General features: G+C 35.7%; 4 protein-coding genes across 11 annotated transcripts in view; 2 read left to right on the forward strand and 2 right to left on the reverse strand.

Moving 5' to 3' along the window:
• Positions 1-21,379, reverse strand: part of LOC119188469 — a 246,457-nt gene that overhangs the window by 200,695 nt on the left and 24,383 nt on the right. The gene's annotated exons all lie outside the window — the stretch shown is intronic.
• LOC115451525 (protein farnesyltransferase subunit beta) lies at positions 5,878-11,086 on the forward strand. The gene is made up of 4 exons (XM_030179874.2): positions 5,878-6,326; positions 6,566-7,379; positions 7,583-7,691; positions 7,767-11,086. The coding sequence occupies exons 1-4, from the start codon at positions 6,240-6,242 to the stop codon at positions 7,972-7,974; spliced, it is 1,218 nt and encodes a 405-aa protein (XP_030035734.1). The 5' UTR covers positions 5,878-6,239; the 3' UTR covers positions 7,975-11,086.
• Positions 11,722-13,849, reverse strand: LOC115451524 (cysteine protease ATG4D). Its single transcript, XM_030179873.2, has one exon. The coding sequence runs from the start codon at positions 13,622-13,624 to the stop codon at positions 12,215-12,217; it is 1,410 nt and encodes a 469-aa protein (XP_030035733.1). The 5' UTR covers positions 13,625-13,849; the 3' UTR covers positions 11,722-12,214.
• On the forward strand, positions 14,298-20,823 carry LOC115451527 (CDAN1-interacting nuclease 1). Of its 6 annotated transcripts, none has more exons than XM_030179877.2 (6): positions 14,298-14,574; positions 14,897-15,028; positions 15,371-15,523; positions 20,020-20,164; positions 20,258-20,307; positions 20,415-20,816. In XM_030179877.2, exons 2-6 carry the CDS (start codon positions 14,904-14,906, stop codon positions 20,791-20,793), a joined length of 852 nt encoding a protein of 283 aa, XP_030035737.2. In that variant the 5' UTR covers positions 14,298-14,574; positions 14,897-14,903; the 3' UTR covers positions 20,794-20,816. The 6 variants fall into 6 exon arrangements, with proteins under 6 accessions (XP_030035737.2, XP_037294028.1, XP_037294029.1 ...); XM_037438131.1 differs by having other exon boundaries at positions 14,302-14,437; positions 14,821-15,028; positions 20,415-20,823; XM_037438132.1 differs by having other exon boundaries at positions 14,302-14,574; positions 14,821-15,028; positions 20,415-20,793.

The following is a 21,379-nucleotide window of genomic DNA, read 5'->3' on the forward strand; positions in this document are numbered from 1 at the left end:
GCCGAAGCCATATCTGAAATAGTCACAATTATAAGGCCGAAGCCATGTCTGAAATAGTCTCAATTATAAGGCCGAAGCCATGTCTGTATCCTCAAGTATATGATCTGTCTATATCTATTTATCATGTAGAAATCTCCATATTATATGTATATCATGTCAAAATAAGAGTTCACAAAATTCTTCACTTAATTAATTTGTACAAAAATCAAATTTCTCCAATAGTGGACCAAATAAAGTTGCATAAAGAGAGATAACATTGCCGATTCTTCAAAATCGTTTGCAAAGAGCGCGGGATACTCTCGGCATTTCCATAAATACGTAAAAGTTCTTCAATCAGCAAAAGTCGTTGAACAGCTAAATCGCTGCATTCAAAAAATATATGATCCAAAGACTGAATTAGGCCACAATTACAATATGTACAATATGGTGATGGTAAAATGTTCATTCTATGAAGATGCTCATTAAATCGTCCATGACCGATTCGCAGACGACATATTGTTGTATAAAAACGCCTATTAACAAAGTTACCTTTATAAAACCAGGGAGTCATAATATTTGGATTGATAGACCTGTACCACTGCCCCTTTCGTTGAAGACTGTCTTCCCAATGATGCTTCCATAAGTCTTGAATTTCCTTCTTAATTAATACTAAACAGTCTGATATTGGAATTTTTATGTTTCTGTATGGTACCACGTTCGAAGTGTTTGTGATAAGCCTGGCTAAATAATCAACTCTTTCATTGCCAATAACGCCAACATGAGATGGTGTCCAGAAAAGGACAATGTCTATTTTACCTTGCATAGTTAGTTTATAATACCTTTTGCGAATATCGTAAATGATAAAATGAGTACCAGATGAGTACATAGGATTTGTTAAAGCCAGTAACACACTCATACAATCAGTAATTATAATCCATTTTTCAATTCTAAATTTGATTGTACTTTGTTTTCTATATAATCCAAAGCAGCAACAATAGCATATGCCTCCGCAGTATATATACTCGTGACGTCAGGAAGTCTCAATCCATATCCAATTCTGTTTGGCAAATCGTAGATAGCCATAGAGACTTTATCTTGAGTCTTCGCTCCATCTGTATATACTTGTATGTGTTCTTGCCACTCAGAAATTCTGTTGTATACATCATGCTTATTGCCCAATTCATTATCAATGACAATTTTAATATTATTGAACTTACTTTCGTAATCACCATCATAGCAAGGTAAAGTATCATTGTGATAAATATTATAAACGGTAGTAACATTTAGTATTTTATCTAAGTTATCGGTAAGATAAGTGCCGGAATTTTTTCTAAGTTTAGAGAGTAAAGTATTATTGGAAATAGTTACCATTTTGAAGATGAATTTGTACAACAACATTAGAATGCGAATTCTCATAGGAGGTAAATTGCATTCAATTTGCATAGAGTTAATAGATGTATTCATGGCACCGAGAATTAAACGCATATTTTTATTTTGTATTTTCTCAATTTTATCGATCAGTCTAATAGAGGAAGCATAACAAAAGAATGCGTATTCAAAATGGCTTCTAATTAACGATTTATAAAGCATTAAAAGAGTATTTGGATCTGCTCCCCATTTAGAGCCAACTAAGGATCTGAGAATATTTGTAGCTTTCATAGCCCTTACTATTAAGCAATCGACGTACTTTAACCAACTTAAATTTTGATGGAAAAGAACTCCTAAGAATTTCACGTTTGTTTCAATAGGAATTTTAATGTTGTGATATAAAACAGAAAATACAGAAATTTTAAGGCTTTTTTTAGAAAATATTACTATTTTGCTTTTATATGGATTGATTTCTAAGCCCAAAAAATTGAAATAACGGTGAAGATTTTGAAGAACCAGATTTAATTTAGTTTTAGTTTGTACCAAGTCATCACCGCTGCAGTATATGGCTAAATCGTCAGCAAATTGCAGATTTACAACGCTCGATCCCAAAACTATATTTAATCGATGTATAAGTATATAATATATACAACAGGGGGCTTAAAATACCTCCCTGACACACACCTTTAAATGAAAGTCTAGGTCCATAAAATTTATTATTATATTTAACAAAAACTTCTCTACCTGAGAGGAAATTGTAAATCAATGAACCATTTTATCTGGAATACCCAAATTTAATAGAGATGTAGACAACAAACTTATATTGACATTATTAAAAGCACCCACAACATCTAGAAAAATGCATGCCAGATGTTTGTTTTCATTAAAAGCAGAGTTGACGTCAGTATAAAAGTGAGCAAGGCTTTCCCGGGCAGACATCCCGCGACGAAAACCAAATTGATTGTTGGGTAAAAGGCGGTTATGTTCGATATAAAATTCAAGACGAAGTTTTAGAAGCTGTTCAAAAATTTTCCCAACACATGAGGTTAATGCTATTGGTCGATATGAATCCGGACTATTGGGAGATTTATCGGGCTTGAGTATTGGAACCAAACAATCCATTTTCCACTCTTTCGGAATAAGAGAGGTGCACCATAAAGAATTTAAAATTTTTAGAAAAATTAATTTATTACGTGACGAGAGATTTTTGATCATTTTATATGAAATATTGTCTAATCCGCACGCTGTATCTCTCCGAGATTTTATGGCTGTATTTAATTCTTCTAAAGTAAATGGATCAACGAGATAGGAGTTATTGATATTTAAACGAGCGGTCCCAGAATGAAAATCATGATGGGGTTCAACGAAGTCTGGAGAATATTTCCTTAAAAATCGTTAATCCATAAGCTATCTGATGTAGTCGACATGGAAGATGATGAGAAAGTTTTATTAAATTTACGCATAGTTTGCCAAATTTTAGAAACAGGAGTTACTCGAGATAATTTTGAACAAAATTCTTGCCAACTATTATTCCTCTCTCGTTTTATTACAAATTTTTTTCGAGCTTGTAATTTTTTGAATTCGATAAAATTTTCAAGTGTAGGATTGTATTTGAACCTTATATAAGCATCTTTACTATTTTTGACGGCCAACGCACAACTCTCATTCCACCAAGGAACTGTCTGATGCCGAATGTTCTTAATAGAATTAGTTTGATAGTGCAATAATTTATTGCTACTCTGTGGAATTGATTGCTCAACAGCTGTCATAATAATGTTATAGAATTTATTATATAACTCAAGTGGTTCAGATGATAAAAATCAGAATTGTCTAGCATTTTATTAACTAAAACAGAGAAAGTTTCCCAGTTGATCATACGAAGATTATATTTCCGAAAGTATTTCATGTTTGCAGATTCACTAAAGACAGGAGGAAAACTATTGTTCAACAAAAGTTTAGTCATTGTTGGCAAATGATAGCTGCCTAAAGGATCATCATGAACCCACCATTCAGAATTAAGTGCCAATGAAGGACTAATAAATGAAAGATCCAGTGCATTAGGTCGCCAAGTGTTAGTGCCAACCGTAGTAACATGTCCATCATTTAATAACACTAAATCACAATCATCGAGGGAATCGAGAATGTCTCTGCCTCGTGCATCAGTTGAAGAACAACCCCACAAGACATGATGTGCATTAAAATCCCCTGATATAAAGGCCGGTTTCGGAATACTGTTAATTAAGTTGATAAATTTAGATTTCGTAAATGTAGGGGTGCAATTAGTAGGACAATAAAAGCTAGCGATTGAAAGCGGCTTATTATTTATTGTTATTTTTATTACAACGTTTTGTAGCGAATCATCACAATAAGTCTCTATATTCTCATAATAAATACTGTTGTGAATTACTATAGCAACACCATTATGATGATTGCCACAGTCATTTAGCACAATAGAATAACCTTTTATATTGCAACGATGATGAGGTTTGAGCCAAGTCTCAGATATAATGGCTATATGAATTGAATGATCAAAAAGAAATTGGGTAAAAATATGCCGATTACACAAAAGACTTTGTGCATTCCACTGTACTATATTTAACTGATTGTGGGTGAATTTGAAAAAGAAATATTTTTAGCTTTGAATGTTTCATTAACTATGTCAAGCACACTTTTAGAGCAAATGGGTGTATCTTTAGTTTTACTTAAGGTTACAATTTTAACTATTGACTCAACTAAAATGTTTAATGCTTTATTGTCTGAGTTAAGAATGGTGAGAAAGTCAATATCGCGTTTTTTTTGTTTGAGAGGAAAATTTTTTTCATCAAAAATGTCTGCAAAGGATTTGGGCATGTATTTATTTTTATTCTCTTCTATTTTCTTTTTCTTTATAGGGCATACACCAGAAATGCTGATGTGGTTGCCCTGGCAATGTACACATAAAGCTTCTTGCATTGTTTTGTTACATGTTTTGTAATTGTGGCTTTCACTGCATATGGAGCAACGTTCAGAATTTTTGCAAAATTTAGATAAATGGCCATACCTCAAGCATCGGTAGCATTGTTTGACTGGAGGCACATACTTTGTGATGTCATGTCTCCACCCTGCTAAATCGACATGGTCCGGAAGAACAGAAGCTGCAAATGTGATTGCTACAGTTTGGGTTGGCTGTTGAATAAAACCATTGTCAGTGTTAGTTTTGCGCAAAAATCTTCGGACACAGATGATTTTTTTATAGGTAGACAACATTGTAAAAATTTTCTTATTTGTTAATTTTATTGGTATATTTCTTATAATGCCTGTAACTTCTGTTGAATAGGCAGGAATACTGGCTTTAAAATGATATTCTTTTAGGAAAGTTTGGTTATTTAAAATGCATTGGCAAGACCAGGCTTTTCAAAATAAACACCAATTTTAAATTTATTTAAACTTCTCAGATATTTAACTCCTTTGTTAAATCTTTTTAAGCAAGTAGATAATGAAAGCAGATCCCTGGATCCAATGGAGCGTTGATTATCTGCAGATTCTCACGAATACTACAAACTCCGCAGCTGCAGCATCTTCAGGATATCTCCTTGTATAGTCTGTGACATAATATGGTGCATATTTTACAACCTCTAATTGCTCCTCTTCACACTCTGAGGATGAAGAATCACCTGAGGTTTCCTCAGGCTTATCTTCAACAGTATCCCCTAAGCTATCTTTTTTCCGCTTCTTCGTTCGGCCCTTCCTCATTGCAAGAAACGAATTAAATATTTATTTAGCTAATATCTTATCAGTAGTTTTATTTACTTTTACTAAATTATTAGGATTTCGTTATATTTTAATATAAAAATTTTAAAATATATTTTAAGCCCGCCTAATCACTTGAAGGTTCCCGCGCTTTTTACTATACTTCTTTTATCATTGGTACATAATAAAGGCAAAGAGAATTATAATAAAAATATAGGAGTCCCGAGATTTTGGCGCAAAGTTTTGGCGGATACCAAATTTTTTTTTTGTAATTTTCCCTTTATATTGAGGCAAAGGGTTGTAGCCCATACAGCCTTGTCATCTAAAGAGAATTATAATATATTATATGGAAACGTCATCAAATAGCAAAGAGCCACCACCAGAGACAAATAGGGTTACCAACTTCCTACATAATGTCCCGTAACTCGAAGTCAAAAACCTTATTGCCAATTATACTAGAAAAAAACTTCTGGCAAAGTTTTCTTTTTCATTTCGAACATATATTTGGGTATGATTCATATAATAATAAAAAACATTGTATTTGATAGTATGGTGTTTCGTCATTCAAAAACAAATAAACTAGAACCAACGTATTTTCAGCTAAACTCTTAGCATAGACGAAGTAAATAGTCACGACCGACAGAGTGTAGTTGACAGTTGGTTTAATATAATACGCTTTTTTCATTTTACTTCTTATTCTTAGTATCATAAAAATAAATGTTAGATCTTCCAAAATTGACATTCCGTGGTGGAACAATCAGTAAAATTTTTTTTTTTTTTACAAAAACGGGAACTCAGAAATTTCAAGCTGGAAACCCTGCATTTGAGCATATTTTGCTTTTCGTTATGTTACTGAAATAATATCAATAACAATTATTGCTGCAAACACAGAAGTTACTTTATCAAATATAGTTTATTCAATAATAACTTTATTCTAAGCTTTGGCCTTATATCTTGTTAGATTTAGATACAATAATTACGTCTACACTGTTTTATAACCACAAATTGTCTCTAGGTTACAGGCTTGGCAGGTGATTTATGTTTATAAATATCTAAATAAGTTATTGTAATCATCCGCTATTATCTAAGGTCTCGCCGAATGATTAGATTACTTGCCAAAAAATATTCAGTGATCAGTTTTACGTTTACTGTGTCGTTACAACATGGAAAATCATATCAGACTTTACAATGAGATTGCAGACTCAGTATATCAAACAGAGAATGTGAACACTGATTCTTCTTCTGAGCAGGTAGAGTACAGTTAAATTAATTTTAAAAATATTTTTATGTAATGTAATAAATTCTTAGTAACGCTTAACACAGAGAAATCTCTCAAATGCTCTTAATGTTAGTATTTGTTAAGTGATTATTAGACAAATACTAAAGTTTATTTGCTATACCTCTATAAGGTATATAGTGTGCTACGTTAGTGAGTATAAGTGTTCATTAATATCATAAGTATTGATATCATTATTACTTTTTATTTCAGGTTTATGTTGAGAATATGGTTTTGAAAATGTATAAAAAGTTTGAAAAGGACTCAGCCATAGACCCTGATTTACCTCTGTTGAAGCGAGACGTTCATGCTAAAGTATTAAAAAGCTCCTTAAAATCATTACCAATAAGCTATGAGTGCTTGGATGCAAGTAGAACCTGGCTTGTCTATTGGATTCTACATTCTCTATGGATTTTGAATGATATGCCTGATGATGAAACTCTTTCTCACACAGTAGAGTTCTTATCTCAATGTCAGCATCCAGAGGGTGGATATGGAGGTGGTCCTGGACAGTACTCCCATCTTGGTACAACATATGCAGCAATAAATGCCCTGAGCATCATTGGTACAGATGAAGCCTATGACTCAATTGACAGAAGCAGTTTACAAAAGTTTTTATGGACAGTTAAGGAAGTTGATGGGTCATTTGCACTACACATAGGTGGAGAACAAGATATCAGAGGTGCTTACTGTGCAATAAGTGTAGCAAAAATAACTAATATTTACACAGATGCTTTATTTGACAAAACTGCTGAGTGGATAGTGAGTTGTCAAACATATGAAGGTGGGTTTGGGGGTTGTCCAGGTATGGAAGCACATGGTGGATATGCTTTCTGTGGAATAGCAGGACTAGCTTTGTTAAATAGGACACAGTTATGTGATGTTGATGCTTTGCTCAGATGGGCTGTGAATAGGCAAATGAAGACTGAAGGTGGGTTTCAAGGCAGAACTAATAAACTCGTTGATGGCTGTTACTCCTTTTGGCAAGGCGGCATTTTTCCTATAATTAGTGCAATACTTTCACAAGGTATGTATTATTATTTATATCATTGGTGGTTTGGATATTGATATCAGCCATATTTTTTATAATTGAAATTACACCATTATATTTTTCCTGTGTTTCAATCCTAGTTCCAATCTCTAAGCTTTAAGGCAATTAGCTATGTAACCACTAATATTTTTATTGCAACTTTTAGTATGGCTGACAAGAACTTAATTTATTATTTTCAGAAAATAAGGAATTAATAGAAACTGTGCTTTTTAATCAAGGTGCCTTACAAGAATACATTCTAATATGCTGTCAATGTAATGATGGAGGACTCATTGATAAGCCTGGCAAGTAAGTTATCACAGAATTGACCTCACTTATTTATAAGTAATATTTTTCAGTATTCATATAATTATTTTATTTCAGGCCCAGAGACATTTACCACACTTGTTATGGTTTAAGTGGTTTATCAGTAGCCCAGCATGGTACAGGGGCAAGGGACCCATTTGTTGTGGGCTCTCCAAGTAATGAGCTGAACAGGGTCCACCCGCTTCATAATGTTGCACCACATCTTGTTTATAATGCTATACATTATTTTATAAGACATCCGCCACCAGTTAAGGACAAAAATTAATCCATACATATATTTTTTTTTTATATTTACATCTTTTTTGTCATAATCAACTTTGTGAGAAAATAAGAGATTGTCGATTGAACTCTGCATTAAGCAAAAGTAGTTGCTTTGCAATTGACTGCTATGGCACCAAACATTATTGTTCTTATTGTAGGGTGATGGATGTTGTATCATGTGGTGTGTAATATTACATTTTTTATAGGCTGTAGCCATTGTTATGGCATAACCAAGAAACCGCCTATAATGCAATACCTATATAATATCTGATTTAAACAAGGACATGTTCTAGCACTGAAGAAATATCATTAAATGAATTCATTCAAATGTCTCGGTGTGAGGAGAAAATGAATTCTTTAGATAAATTGAAGGTACATAGTTACACTGACAGTACATAATATGAATTTTCTGATCATATGTGGTCCATAATAATAAGAAGATAAAGTGATGCACATGCAAAATATCTAATCTCTACACATCCAAGAATTCTAGATCGTATTCTTATGTAATATTAGTGATTTGTCGCACGGTTTCCTCCATCAATCAAAATAGGAATTTAAGACAGAGAGGATGCCCTTCTCTTTTGCGGTGTGGACTGGGCACCTACATAAAGATACCTTTTGTACGACATTCAGCTGTCTGCAATCGCTTAATTACGCAGGAAAATATTAAGACACGTGAAATACCTACTATAGAATCCCGCAGATTGTATACGAGTTGTGATGCATATACGCATTTATATTCGCGTCATTCTGCACGAAACTCAATTGTTTGAGATTGTATGAAAAAAGAACACCGAAAATTTAAATAATTTAAATTGCACTCAGCATTAAAAAGAATCGTAAACTTGATTACAATAAATATTGTTATCCAACGTGCCCTCTCCTGTAGCAAAACGTTGCTCTATAAAATGACTAAGTTCGTTGCTGGACGAGATTATTACAAAAAATGATTTGTCTCAACATAACTCGCATTGCAGCTTAGTTTCATTCAGAATTTTGAAATCGTACAGTTCTGAATGTATTGCTACTTGAGCTTAACGTACGAGATCTTAAGCCGAAGAGTGAAGACATAGGAAAAAGGAAAATTGTGAACAGGTCGACGAAAATGAAATAAGTATAGGACCGGACAATATGGGTTACTGTTTAATTTAAAATTCTTAAGATATTAAAAACAAGGGGTGGGCAACTTTCAAACGCGGTTTTTGTTAGTGCTCCTACAGACCAGCATAATATATATGTACAGTCATGACTGATGTAAGTACTATAAGCACCCAGTAGCCACAGAACGAACATGTCCGAAGCGACCAAAATAGTACTTAGGTAATATTTTTATCCCTCAAGAATCGAGAAACCGAATGAAATGCCAGTTTCAATAATAGTAAATCAGACTACACCTTCACGTTTACAGTAAAAGAGTTAGCGAGGTCGCCGTCTAAACTGGAATCCCTTAATATGGCAGATTTGACATGGGTGGGATATACCTACGCGATAAACCGAATGTTTCGTTTCTATATATTATTGTTATGTGTGGGCAGGAAGACGAGATAGCAGAAATGAGGCCAAGACGCCAATCTGAACTCTAAACGAGTCAATCAGATAATAAAATTATAGCATAAACATGAACCCCATATGATAATCGCGTACCAGTGTTGGGCAAAGGAACATAAAAGTTTTCAATTAATTATTGACCAATTACGATTAATTTAGTCACAAATAATGTAAGTGGGACTTATTTAGACATTATTGAAAGCTTTAATCATTATGACTAAAGTAATTAGTTATCAACTATTCCATCGCTAGTTTCAATCATAACTTTATGGCTTAATGATTCTGCTAAATGAACAGACCCGTAGAAACAAAAAACACATAGGTATCGTAATAGCGCCGATGTTCGACAAGCACATAACTATCGACACTTTATTTTTTAATCTTTCCGAGATCAAGTCCTAATGTGTATTTTTCCGAAATTAATTGTAGCCTATGTCCTTGCCAGGGTCTTTAAACTATCTCCATACTAAATTTGTTCGAAAATGTCGCAGATAGAGACCTTGGCATTTAAGTATAAACTTACATTAGGCTCATGGCTCCGCCTGCATAAAGATCTTTTCCTGCAACCAAAGTCTCTAAACCCCTGCAGCGATACATAGCGCTATATAAGAAAACAGATTACATGAGAGCAAAATTTCAGGATAAAAAGTAGCCTGTGTTATTTCAGGTCAGGACATAGCTTATCTGTGTGACAATTTTCATCCAAATACGGTCGGCGCATTCCGTTTACTTCTAACAAACATCCAAATATGTATTTTCACAAATTATTGCATTTTGTAATTTAATTAGGATTGAAATCTGTATTTACTGATTATGGTTTACTAATTTTCAGAATTGGTTATAAGTCATCCATCATGATTTACGTGTTCAATCATTAGTCAAATACAAACTAAATGTTGCCCAACACTCCTGACTTATAGAAGTCCCGGATTTTCTTGGAATTTAGTGCTTGCCGGGTCCTACGCCATTCGTCGACACGACAATCGGCCTTTTCTATTGCCAGCTTAATAATGAAGGGGTTAAGGTGGATTCGGGTTCATTTCTTTTGCTAACCGGCGACTATTGAAAGATTTCATCGGATCTCTTTAGCCTTCGAATATTGACCGCACTCGGCAAAGCAGCTGCAGCATACTTTCTAAGCACCGCTTTAATTCATCTTCATGTTCAGGAAGAGGAAATGCAGGGATAAGACTAACTAGGTCCCTAGCCCATTTGTTTGGTGCAGCGAACCCTAAGGGGAGTTATGGCCAGATCCTCGGATAGAGTTCTATCACCCACTAGCTGCGTTAGTGTTGAGTAATCAAGAGCCCGTTTTAAAAATCCTCTAACCCTTTTCATAGTACCTGGTAGCAAAGGTACGAAACTTGCAATTTAGTATGTAGACATGGTTACGTTTGGATTGTTGGGTGTATAAGTTTATTACTTAATTATAAAAACTGTTAATGAAAGAAAAAAATATATAAGTAACCTATTTTAAAATTACAACAAGATCTTTATTTTAATACGGTAACATTTTCCTTGAAAACTTAATTTGTGTGCATATTTAATTAAACGTTATTGATTAATTATGGAGTCTTTTCATTTTTAATGCAACCCTCGACTCAATTTCCCACTTCATAATACGTTGACCTCGTCACATAAATCTGTTCTTTTAAGCGTCTTAAACATGGGCGCCGTTAGTCATTTAATAAGCTACAGTTTGTATTCACAGGTATAGATTTGGCCCTAGACCGCCTGCTCTTAGACTTTCGGTCTCCGCGACCATCTCGAAGCGTACCAAGAACAATGCACTTTAAACAGGTGACACGCAGACACCAGTATTATTTTCAAGGAACGAGGTGAAACGGACGCGAAATGGTTGCGGGCTCATTAAGGCTTCAATGTGAACATGTTGATGATGTAATCAAGAGACATACACACTGCACTGTGTGCCTTGACCCGCGATATTTAATGTCCCCGCCTACATGGGCGTGCATTCGTTGTGAAGACTGAACACAGTAGTCTCGTTGTCACATGCTAAGAGTAACGTAGTACTGGGCCTAGTTTACTCGCCCGATAATTTCAAGCATTCGCTTTTTCATATTTGTGGGCCACAGTTGACTGTTTACTACTACAAAGTTCACAGTTTCAAATTCAGAATGCATATTATAATGCAATAGTTGATGACTTATTGTGATCAAATTAAAGAAAAGATACGAAATTTTATGCTTTGCTGAGCCTCATAAAAAACGAAGTACTCACAAATTTTACTATTATATTATTATTATAATTTACAGATTGAAATACATGGCAGGCACTAGCGAGCATAATATACATAAATGTTTAGATATATGCATTACACAACATGATAAATAATTTCCATGTTTAATTCAAGTCAGATCAATGGATTTCATTATTTGTTTCTTTTTATAAAAATAAAGTTTAACAAAGTCACAAATATTTACTGTTTTTTGCAAAATCAACACAATAATAATTATTTTTAAAGTTCAAATAATAAGAAGCTATTTAAGTTTATTAATCACAAAATGTCAACTCTTGTAGTAAGTACAATAATTAAATGTGTACAATGATGAATCTTTTGTAAATTATTTTACTAGAAAAGAAATAAACAATTGACCTTTCTTAGCATATCTTAACTTTTAAATCTATAAGCAGAATAATTTAATTTGTATTGTGGTAACTCTATAAGCTATTCACACTAATACAAACTCTTCAGACTCTAGATCAGTATCACTGTCTTGTATGTTGGGTGAAACCCAATGCTGTTCAGTTTCAAATATGGAGTACCGGATATTTGGCGTGTCCATAACAGTAGTACAGGATCCATTGTTTATTGTGAATATAGGATACTCATACTTTGATGACAAAGCTTGTGGGACTAGGAATGACTTAATAATATTTACAAATGTTTCAAAATCATGTTCCGTAGATAAATAAAAGCCTATGCAACAAGATGGATCCATCTTACTTAAAGGCATCTTCCTTGGAGATTTGCAGTGAAAAGACTGTAAAGAAAAATTTGCTTGCCACACATCCACCATTTCTTGGCAATAGTGTGGATCAAGATGTATTAATCTATCATCTTGGTAGCCAATAAAATACAAAGAGTGCTTTGGTCTTCCCCCTATTATTCCAATACAAAAATCTAAGGTCAGTAAAGATGTTAGACATGAACTATAAATAGGATTAAATTTATCAGAACCTAATTTTACAGGAACTAGGAGAATGAGGGATTTCCATTCACCATGGGGTTGCCTACAAAGTGTATAAACATCTTGAACATACACGGTGGAATCTTGAGCAACATAAACTTCTAATTTGTCAAAGAGGTAATTTTCTTTAGAAGCAGCAGACATCACAGCTTTCAAGCAATGTGCCACAGATGCTGGTCCATACCAATCACCAGGCTTCTTTCCCAAACTTTCACCCAAACTGACCATTTGGTGAATAGACAATGGACTATTTACTGATGCCTTATCACCAAACCATTTTATAATCATTCGATGATTGCAATCTTCTTCAAGTTCTCTAGCATTTTCTATGGGTTTATCAGGTGTCCATCTCCATGACCTGCCAAGAAAGTGACACACCAAAGCCTGTGCAAGCATCATCTGCCCACTGCGAAGCATACAACCCCAGCCACAGTCTGTAGTAAATGTTGAGCCTATCATTGTTGGGAATTCTCTTCGATAAGTCATCCATATTCTACTGATGAAATCTGATTTAAAGCCCTCTATGCCTTCTCCATATATTTGCTCCATGGGTTGTGGAGCAGTTGCTTCTGTCCCAATTTCAGTAGATGATTCCAGAGAGCCAGTTGGACTTAACTTGCGATGGTAACACCGACCCAATAACCATACCGGTGATTCTTTGGAAAAACTTGTCTTTAGTTTCACTGTCCATCCAAATTTCACATTGTTCCACATTGACAGCAATCTTGATTCCACTTTACCTTTAAGGTCGAGCAAATCTTCAGTACTGTCCCGAGAACTGGACATATTTGCACGGGGTTTGTCGAGTTTGCTTGAAGATGAACTTTGTTTAATTCCATTTTCAGCAAGTTGTAAGTCACAGTTATGAACAACGCTGTTCGATCCGTTCATTGTTAAAAACTAAACCACTAGTAAGAGTTATGTAGCTATCGGAAATATGCCCAGTTGATATAATAAGTCATTACGTAGGCATTAAATCGCACAATTATAAGAATATCATACAAAATTTTACTATGTTACTTCGCATTTATTATAAAACACCACACAAAAACAAAACATCTTTGCAAAATATGGTGCCTAAATTTATCAAAGATAAAATAGATAATAAAATGTCAGTGTCACTGCAATCCTAATGTTGCCTTCTTTTTAATACCATTTATAGTACATTACTTAAACTGTGAAAACCAAGTGATGCTCAAAATTTGATATTTGTTTTGGTACACAATTGGAAAACTATTTCCAAATTGACGTTTGAAAGAAAGTTAGACTACTTTGAAAATGATAAATGAAATCTAAATTTTTTCAAAAGATAAAACAAAAAAGTTTTATAAATGTTGCATTTATTATTTCAAACCTTTGGATGTTCTATAAGAAAGGTGTGAGGCAAGCGTTTATTTTTCAGAGACCCATTTCCGGATTTTTAACCATATAAGCCGAACCTCAGTTTGACCTCGAATCTACCCAGTGGGCATATTTCGTCTAATTTTTGTCTGACTTATAACATAGCAGTATGGTCTCTCACCTTAGCCGGATCCCTGTGGAACGAATTCAAAAAAAGTTGTCAGATTCACGTTACTGTCAAAAATATTTTTGAATGGTACCCTAGTTTATTGGTCTCTGATGGTACCCTAGATAAAATCTACATTTTATTGACTAACTTACATAAAAGAATGCAGTATCTTTATTCATTGGATGTTAACAAAGGTTAATAAACTTCTGCAGTAAACCGCCTATAGTAGTGTGTGCTATGAACTAAAATTACAATAAATACGAAAAGTGATTACTGATAATAATTTACCACTCTCCATAAAATCAATAACTAAAGGTTCTCCTTAATAAAGGTAATTATTTACCTACCGTTATTCACAGTAAATAGTTACAAACACTTGATCCGCGCTGGAGTTGCATGTACTGCCCTTGTGCCATACAAAATTTTTCGCCAGTGAACAAGGCTGGTCAGAGAGCAGTAGATATATTATTGTCTCTATGACAGAAAGTGTAGCCTGGGGTTGATTTTCCTCTGGAGTAACAATATTCTGTAAAAAAAAAATCATACATCATAAATATATTTTTCCAATTGTTAACAGTAAGGAAACTACTAAGCCAGACTTTTTTAGCTTCCACTGACTATATTGTTATCATAAATTCATCAAATATCCACAGTACAATAATGGAGGAATATTCTCAAATTAAGCCCATGAAGTCAGAAGAATATAATGCTATAGTTGAAGATTTTAATAAAATAACTCCTTTAAGCCGTAAAGCAGAGAATGAATTAAGAAAGAAATATCAACAGTAAGTAGATTTAAGATATAGAATCTAACTAGACTTTTTTTTTAAACCTTTTCCTTACCATACCTTCTTTACCATATTGACTGCGGGTCACATACAGTTTGATTTTCTTGGGTGAATCACAGATGCAAATTGCTCACATCTGGAGTATTAAAGTAACCTATCTAAGACCGAAAATATATATTATAAAACCATATATGATTCTTGTGGAATTATGAGAGTTTCAAAAGACTAAAAAAACACAAATTGATGAAATTAATAAAAGCAGTCTCTGAGAATTAATCCATTAAGTTGTAATTTGTTTATATATATTATATAGATTGTAGCAATATTGTTCTATTTCAGTTTACCTCCTCCAACATTGGGTAGTATTATATCTTTATTGGTGCAGAGAGCTATGAAACAAAGTTATAGAAAGTCACCACTGATATCAAGTAAATATCAAGAATTTTATGAAGGGGTCATGCGAGATAAAAAAGAAGATAATGTTATTTTGCAGTAAGTATGGTCTGAAAAATAAATAACTACATCACTAATGTACATAACATACATACATACATAACATCACACATTTATCCCCGAAGGGGTATGCAGAGGCGCAACTAAGGCACCCACTTTTCGCCAAGTATGTTCCGTCCCATGATATGATAGGGGGCGAGTCTATCGCCATATCGGACACAAATCCAGACTCCGGGCTGACACTGAGCAGAAAAACCCAAATATCACTTTGCCCGACCCGGGATTCGAACCCAGGACCTCAGAGCGCTATTGTACCGGGCATGCAATACAACTATGCCACCGAGGCAGTCAGGCAGGTATCACTAATGTATAGGTATAATATAATGGTGTAGCGATAAAAATAAATTTCATAGCATGAACTAGCCATGTTCATTTATGGGGAATTCAATAGTCTTCAGATTGTCAAATTCTCCTAGTATAAAGCGTAATTTTATAACCATATACTTATACATACTTAACAGCATTATACAATTATAGTACTCACACCATAGATGAAAACAAGATATTTTAATTTTGCATATTTCTACACTATAGAACTACTCTAAATCAGGGATGTTATGGAGCTCAGTAACCCTTACCGAAACGATCGGATATCCAAAATAAAAATATATCCGTAACCGTATCCGTTATAAAAGTTTCGGATAAGTTACGGATAATATGTTCCGACAGGTTTTTGTTTCACCGCTCACGCGCCACTTGAATCTTCTATTGTTTGTTTTTTATTTTTAGTCGTAACATAATCTTTATTTTTTTTCTTTTTTTAACACGGGGAAATCCGTTTACGGATTTGCTGGGCTCGCCGGCATTAACTGTCCTACCGACCGAAAACCCCGCCATTCGACTCTCACTCCCTAATATCAAAGGTCGCGGGGTGCGCAAGTGCATGCAACCACAACCTTCGCAGGATTCGGCTCTTGGGCAGATCCTCTCACCATCCAAGGAATGAGACCTTGGTAAAATCATACGAGGCATCTAATATAGCAGGCAAGCCTTGAACATCATTTACCCGATATCGGGCTACCCGTCCGCTACATAAAGCGAAGCTTAGGTAGGTCGGAGGTTGTCTCTCCGACTTCTGCTGCGAAAGGGAAGTCCTATAGAACGCTCCCTTTCTCTCACCGCCGCCTCTTTGGCGGATGTGACTTGTTCACAAAAAGTGGCAACGGCGTTCCAACCATCTTCATTCTCGACCATGGCTGCCACAACTGTCATAAGCGACAAGTTGCCGCCCACAGTCATGAGTAAATTTTGGCGCAGTGAATCCCCTGCACAAAAACGGCCAGAGTGTGCAGAGTTGAGTCTTTTTCGCACTCACAATAATGACACCCTGGTGTCGGCTGTCGACGAATCCTACACAGGTACTTCCCGAAGCATCCGTACCCGAAAGTATCTGTGTCGTTCTAAAAGTCAAACTGCCATGCCGCCTCCAAAGCCATTCCGCGAATATAGGCCGAATGGCTTCAATTGTCACCGTACCAAAACTAAAATGTTCTAGGTGTTGCTCCCATTCCCCCTCTAGGAATTGTTGGAGCTGGGTTTTTTCATAAGCAACTTCTTGGGGCGCTGATCTAAAGCCCCGTGCTAGCAACATCTCGTGCCACAGATACAATGACGCAAGAGTCTTCGCCTCTAAATCCCAAGGGGGAAATCCGGCCAGAAGGCAGGCCGCCTCGTAGGATATCGTACGATACCCTCTGATAGCCCTGACGGCCATCACTTTTTGTGGTCTTTGCAATACAACAATGTTGCGGGCTGTCAGGTGATCAGCCCACACTGGTGCCCCGTATAGGGCCATAGACCGTACAATCCCTCGCAAGCACACAGCCTCGCATTTGTTGAGGGCCACTTTGAGCCCCAGTCGCCGAATTCGGGTAACGACATGAGCAACCCCAGCTGTTGCCAAAAGAGCTGCCTCCCGGTGCGATTTGTCTCGTGCAGTGACAAGCGTGTCATTGGTGTAACAAACCACACTAAGTCCAGGAGCAAATGCACCTCGTAACACCCAATCGTATCCAATGTTTCACAGCAGAGGTCCTAAGACTGATCCCTGTAGAACACCGTTTACCATGTCATGCCGCTTCCACCTCTCGCGGACGGGAAAGGTGATATTTCTTTCCGAAAGGTAAGCCTCAACAATGCGGCATAGGTAAGTTGGTACTTCCTGGTATTGAAGTGCTTCTCTTATGCAACTCCAAGGCAAGGAGTTAAAAGCGTTAGCGATATCAAGATACACCGCTAACATAACCAGCTCAGGAAACCATCGAGCTTCGACTAAAAGGACTTTTCTCTACCTGTCTCCAACGAGGCCAATTTCCGCGATGTTGGAAATCGGGAAAATTGGTCTTGTTGAGGAAAGAAGGGCGCTCTGTTGATTCGCCGTCAGCTTGCCGCCCTATAGTTCTGTTGGACGAGGTGGGCAAGCTCTTTGAACGAGTTATTGCGAAACGCCTTGTTCAGCATTTGATGGAGACAGGGCCGTAGCTTGGCATGGTAACATAACATAACCTAACTCATAAATAGTTTTTTTTTTTCATTTAGGAGTAGGTAGGTACTTAATTTAATAAAGTGAAGGAAAAATATTGTGTTACGTGTTAAATTGATTTATAAGAACAAAATGCGTCCATCAAGTTAAAGGTTATTTTGCAAAATGTAAACAGTGTGATAAAAAATTTTCACGGAAAGGAGGTGGCACTACTTCACTGAAACTTCATCTTAAATTAAAACACAGAGGTTTTCCGAACACCCATGTCCCCCAATTAGTTCATCGACTATGTCGACGAGCGATAGTTAGTAATCGTCGCCCTAGTGTATTACATAATATTTTCATTTTACTTTAATCTTATATCCGTAACCGAAACTAACGCATAATCCGAAATAATTACATATCCGTAACCGTATCCGAAACCGATTAATTTTATTTCGATATCCATATCCGAAATTGCATATCCATAACATCCCTGCTCTAAATGTATCCAACTTTCCACAGAAATGCACCGTTACACGCACTATATTGTCTACTTTAGCACACAACAATCAAAGAACAGGAAACTAAGACTAAGACTGGTGTCTTAGTTTCCTGTTAATACCAGTATTTTGGCAAAAAATCTTATTTACTCATTGATTATTTTGGCATGATGTTAGCTTGAAGTTAATAATGAAAATATTGTTTTATTCTGTATTAGACAATGTTAAGATAGCCCTGTTTAAGTTCATAGTCATAATCATAGTTTCCATACTTATAAATACTAAAGTAAGTCTGTTACACTTTTAAGGCTGTACAGTGGGTATATAACTGTGTCCAGCAGACAGTTGTCACATTTAAAAGTACAATCGACCTATCTTAGCTGGCCACTACTTTACGACGACTTAGTGGGGCACACAGCGCTTGATCTTCACATCTGAGCGGCGCGGAGTCGGGATTGGACGCAGCCTATATCTAAATATCACTTTCTTACAAATGAAAACGACGAAGTGGGGTTTGGTGTCCAGATACTGTTCTAGAAATAAGAACAGTATGTAAGCTGCCTTGGAAGAAATTGCGCAGTGCCTACGCCCAAAACTCCTCTCCTACTTTTTTGTTTTATTGCTTTAGTAGGCAGACAAGCCTTTGCTGGTGTTAGCATAATATAGTTTATACTCGCCTGGATAGCGACTGCTATATACAAGATGTTAAAACAAGTAAACATAGTGGCCCACGTAAGTATGTCGTGGTCTGAGATCAGCCTGATTAGGTATATCCCGTTCCAACAGGCCGGTATAATTGTGTGGACTATCGAGGGATAATCATCAGTTGTAAGTCGACATTCTATTGGACCCCACTCCATTTACTATCAGGTGCAGTGGGGTCAGTTTGCCGTGCCCGTAAAAAAAAGCGAGTGATCCTTATGGTAAGCGTGACATATTATGTAGAGTAAGGTTGCCTTTGCCGGCTCACGGATACTCAGCAAGCTACGGAGGGAACTACACTCGGTGTTTTTCTACGCTATGATATAAGAAACGATGACATCCGTAAAAGAACGAAGATCCCTGATATAACCCAACAGATTGACAAGATAAAGTGCCAATGGGCAGGGTCCATAGTTCGCAGAATTGACGGTAAAGGCCACGCAGTGGCAAACGCAGTGTTGGACGTTCGCCTGCGAGGTGGAAAGGTGACTTAATAAAGGTCGCAGTACACGGTGGACGCTGGCCGATTTTTTCAGGTCCGTCTGGAAATCAGGGGAGGCTGTGTTCATAGATGGACTTTATGTGGCTAATCTATAGGTTGTCGTTGCCTACGGACTTGCATACTTTCACAGCTAAGCTGCTGCTCATAAAGGAGTCGCTATTAAAAGTCTCATCAAAATTAGACTTTATCCTTTATCTTCCTTATTTTACATATGCGTGCTGCTCCGACTTGATTTCACGCATTTTCTTTTATATTAACAATAAAATATAATACTTTTAGATCGTAATAAAATAATTTTCTCTTGCAGACTCTCAGAATCCCAATTTATCAGTCCTGCGTTATTTGCCAGATCTTTACTTCAAGGTGTCTTCTCAGATTCAACAGTGGCAAAAAAATGCATCAAAGACACTACTCTTATCGATGACAAAGATTTAGCATATCAAGTGTTTTTGGTTTGTATATTTTGTTATGAGTTTGTGTTATTGAGATAAAAAACGTTTATGAATACGAGCGTAAAAATTTTACCAGTGCATTTTACTTTGCAGGGTATAATGAATGACAATCAATATGGTCAGTATGCCGATATAATTAAACAGTATGTATATATTTTGTAAATGTTATTTTTGAATACCTACGTAAATATCTAACATTACGTAAGAAGAGAACGTAAATAATTTAATACTCAAATGTTATATTTTTTAGATCCATTGGTTTGGAATATGAATTACGACTAGAAAGAGAACTAAGGTTAATGGATATAACGTTTTTGGATGAAAGTATTCTTAGATCTAGAGGCTACGATAAAACTCCCGACTTTAAACTAGACGTTCCTATTGCTGTGGATGATTTTATCGTGAACTGGGTTGAAAGTAAAGCTCTATTCGGCGATGAGGAAAATCACTCGGGATATTTAAAGGAACAACTTTTATGTTATTGGAATAGATTTGGACCTGGTTTAGTCATATACTGGTTTGGATATTTAGAGACTTTGGATTCAACTCCAGAGGTTAACAATATGTTTATTTTGCGCACAAAATTTCCAGATAAATCGAGTATTACTCAATACAAAATGGACATTTGATACCAATAAATTGTGTACCTATCCGTTGAATTGCGTTATTTATTTATTTCCAAATTGCCGTAATTTATAGTAGTTACTAATTACTATAATATACAAATTTGAAGTTTATTACAGATAATGACTTTTTATTATTGTTCCATTTACCATGGCTTGGATCGTTTTTAGACGATATGAAACAGAGATACTTGTTAAAAATTAGTACAGAAAAGGGTAAATTTTTAATTACGTACTTTACATTATTTTAAACACAAAAATCTGTTTGCTTAACTTTACGGGTAACATTATTACATATTCAAAGGATTCTCCTTGAAAAACAAAAAAGAAATTAACGATTTAGTTTATTTGCTAAAACCACCATCCATCCTCTAATGTACTGATTCTCAAAATCAGATGAACCCCCAGAAGTCCTCGAGAGACTTGACGGGGTTCCACAATTCGTAAGCGGGGGTCTACGAAAAATGTATCTGGTTTGATAGTAAAGTACTAATATGTTTGTTTGACTACACCTCTCAATGTAAGTAGATAATATTGATAGAGGTCGTAAGAGGCACGGTGACCCCAACATAACCCCCCGTGATGGCTGGGC

Source organism: Manduca sexta, chromosome 13 (genome assembly GCF_014839805.1).
Source record: "Manduca sexta isolate Smith_Timp_Sample1 chromosome 13, JHU_Msex_v1.0, whole genome shotgun sequence".
In the NCBI taxonomy this organism is placed as follows: domain Eukaryota; kingdom Metazoa; phylum Arthropoda; class Insecta; order Lepidoptera; family Sphingidae; genus Manduca; species Manduca sexta.